This window comes from Micropterus salmoides, unplaced genomic scaffold (genome assembly GCF_014851395.1).
Source record: "Micropterus salmoides isolate LMB-PRFRI ecotype aquatic unplaced genomic scaffold, ASM1485139v1 Ms_hic_scaffold_22, whole genome shotgun sequence".
NCBI lineage: Eukaryota > Metazoa > Chordata > Actinopteri > Centrarchiformes > Centrarchidae > Micropterus > Micropterus salmoides.
The window spans coordinates 2,754,660-2,758,184 of NW_024041373.1; the positions used below are offsets into that span (position 1 = coordinate 2,754,660).

The following is a 3,525-nucleotide window of genomic DNA, read 5'->3' on the forward strand; positions in this document are numbered from 1 at the left end:
AGACTGGCATGACATCCCGTTTTACCCTTTAACATGCTGGCCCTTTGAGGTCTCATGGAACCATATTTGGTGTCATTTTACAACAGAGTTGTATAAAGAGATGAAGTTTGTAGTTCCCTTTATGCTACCCACAAAAAGCAAAGGTCATACAGAAAAATGATATAATTACATACAGAAATAAAACTATTTCACATAGTGCTGAGGATGACTTTAGGAATCTCTCAGCCTAGGGGAAGAACCCTGAAGGCAGCGGAGTGAACAGGCTGTGGCTGGGTCGGTACTGTCTTTTAATATACTTTAGTAACGGATGACAGTCACAGCTAGGAGACAAAGACCCCACTCAAAGTTTTAGTCAGCCCCCCTGCTGCAGTCACATAGATATGGAGTTGCCATTGAGGTGGCTCAGAGTAGGAATGAGGCCTAAACTGAGAGTGGGTTGCGGGGAGTGGGCTGACAGGTCCTATTGAGGTCAGAGGTCACACTGAGGTTATTGAGGTTGGGCATAGGATCGAAAGAAGTTGATGATGAGGTGTTGCTGTTGGTCAAGCGGCGGAAGACAAAGTGGAAGGGAACGGCTTCTGAGTGGCTGTGAAGCTCAGCCTTGATCTTCTGAGGGTGGGTGTCTGGTGCCAGCTGCTGGCTGCTGCCCTCCAACAGCAGGAACAAGCCGTACTTCTCAGGGTCTGACACTTTAAATTTTAGCGCACATAGCTGACACACCTCCTCCACAGTGGCATACGGTCGGACCTGTAGGGTCTTGGCAGTACAGCCGCTGTCCAGCTCCTGCAGTGCCACCCGCAGGTAGTTCTGAGGGACAGTCAGAAAAAATACACAATTAGACAAACATTGTAGCTCTGCAACTATGCAGCAATGTACATAGCATCCCTAGCTCCTTTTTTGAGCGTATCTGAGTGTTATTTTTTATAATTGTTATTTATTATAATCTCATCATGTCTTGCTTCGTATTAATGTTCGTTCTTTAAAAAGTTATCAAACTAAAATATTTGTAGTGGGACAACAGTGTGGATTTGTGCATTTTATATTGAATAAATTTGGAGCTACTCCAAATTCCTCTTTTCCTCTCCCAGAGAGGAGCAGGGGGTTAAAGATCAACTTCAACAGACTGTTGAAGAGACCCCAACGGAAGGGGGGGGGTGGAAAAGTTGCTTTCTTTAAGTGCTATGCCTGTTGATCGTAAAACTGGCGCCTTTTTGATCTACAAAGCTGATAAAGCGGTGCCTGTTAAACTGACAAAAGGGACACGAACCAGCGATTAGCATTTCCCTGAACAGCCTATCAAAACTGCGCCCCCACGCATGTAACCGTGGCAACTATCCTGGGTCTGTGTTCATTACCCCATCAAAGGGATACTCCTTGTCTCACCCACTTGTGACATAACCCAGGAAGCCGAACTTTAAATAACCAAAGACTGAGTCTGCAAAGACTCAAAGCATTTAATTAAGTTTAATTAAATCTTTTAGTTACTTGATTACGTTTGCCTCTATTTGAGTAGTTATGTTACCATGTTGTTGCTATTTGTTGTTATTAGTGCTGAAAAGAATCTAAATAAGTTACTTTTGCAGTGTTTTTATTTTCAGCAAGACACTCCCTCATCTAATGGAATCAATGCTTGTTCATAATACTTTCCCACAAAATTCCTTTAGAAATGATGATAAAGAAATGTCATACTATACTCTAGTAATTATCCAGCTTGAATTTAAGGTTGAATTCCCCATTTCCTAAGGAAAGATTGTTTGGATTAATCTAAGCTTTCCTCATGTAACTTGAGCTCCCCCAAGTGGACGAAATAAGTATTACATACCATCGTTGGAAACGCCGTCAATGTATAAATATCTTGACCAATAATGTGACAATTGTTTCCTGTTACCAAATGCTTAACTGAGGTTTGATTGTGGAAAATATATGATTATAATACGTGCAAATAGATTTCTTCTCTTTTAGATATTAAGTTTAGAAAGGCAGTCCCTCGGGAAACCTGAAACGCCCTCTGGAGAGCCACGCCCCAGGCAACAAAAGAGTGACACGCGACGTTGTTCACTCTCGCTCTCTCTTCTCTTCTCCTCCCCTCGTGCCCTGGTCTTCCACTCTGCTCTCTGGACGCTTCGGCACGCGTCCGGCGTGCCTCGCCAGGCAACGCCTAAGAGTCAGCCAGCGCAACAGGCCTTGTTCGCTTGAAGCTACACACGTGAAGTGCCGCGACATCGATCTGCCCCTCAGTTTGTTTTTTTCTTTCTTTCGTTTTGTTAAAGTTATCAATCCGTTAAGTTACACTGGACTAATTCAGGAACGACCAAGTTCCATTTTAAGCAGGCCGACAAGCCGTAAGACCTAACAACATTCTGTAGTCAGAGATGTCCCGTAATGTTAATATTTCCATTTCAACTCCTAAACTCATAGCTTACTTTTATTAGTTCTCCTATGCCGTATGAGTCAAATGCTTCCCACAATCGAACCTCCATTGCTCAGCCATTGTTTATTTTCCCTGTATTTAACCACCCGTTTATATCGCTTTAGTTAACATTAGTTAGAGAATAAATTCACTGTAATATAATCAAGAACTGTGTGTGTTGCCTATTTCCACGTCCCTGCCAAGAGAATTGACCCTTTAGATATGAGACTGACTTAAGATAATTTAGCGATTATTAAACTAACTGATCACTAGTAATAATTGTATAATTATTAAAAGCTACCTAGAGGTCCGGAGACTCTAGGATTATCACAACTCCAGTGGTAACCTGAAATGAGGAATATATTTTTGATTTTCTGAATATTAAAATTCATAATGGTATTAATTCTCATAAATTTATTAAAATTATTAAAACTATTAGCCATGCTACATATTGATAAAAATGCAATCAGTTACTGCAACCTAACAAGCCATAAGAAAAAAAGATCATGTTAGTAAAGATTTATAAATGTGCAACAAAACAAAAACATATTCATCATCAAAGCAATGCTTGGATGCAGGGGAAATTCCTGCCTTAAGTTAAAAGTGATAATTGAATCAACTCCAAATCAAAAGGTAAAAAATATAAAAATCCTCAAATCCAAGTGCTTCTGACTGTTGTAATCTTGACAATAAGCTATGTGAACAGTGCTGTTGGGTTTTTACCTGGAAGTCGTCAATAGATGGAGCAGAGCGCTGGTGGTGCGTCGGCGGTGCCACTGGTGAAGTGTCCCTGGTTTCAGAGCTCAGCACTCTGGCTGCCTGCTCCTCCTGGAAGTTTCTGATCAGGGACATGGCTCCATAGGCACTAGTCAGGTAGTAGCCACCTAGAAGTGAACACACAGAGGAAGAGGATAACAACATATTTTTGGATTATAAGATAACTTCGGCATTTCTTCAGTATTTGTTTTAGATGCTGTTTTGAAGGCAAAGGGTGGTCACACCAAAATTGATTTGATTCAGATTTTCTTCTGTTCATTCTCTTTTAATTTTGTTAATTGAAAAAATCTATTACTGTCTATTTTGAAAGCATTCTTACTTACAGCATTTTTTCCACA

General features: G+C 40.8%; 1 protein-coding gene across 1 annotated transcript in view; it reads right to left on the reverse strand.

Annotated features, from left to right (window-relative positions):
* Nucleotides 1–420: 420 nt before the first annotated feature.
* Nucleotides 421–3,525, reverse strand: part of LOC119917680 (ras and Rab interactor 2-like) — a 15,059-nt gene continuing 11,954 nt past the window's right edge. The window contains exons 2-3 of the mRNA XM_038738098.1: nucleotides 3,134–3,294; nucleotides 421–807 (exon numbers count right to left, since the gene is read on the reverse strand). Of these exons, the coding sequence (XP_038594026.1) occupies nucleotides 421–807; nucleotides 3,134–3,294 (548 nt within the window). The remainder of the gene's footprint in view (nucleotides 808–3,133; nucleotides 3,295–3,525) is intronic.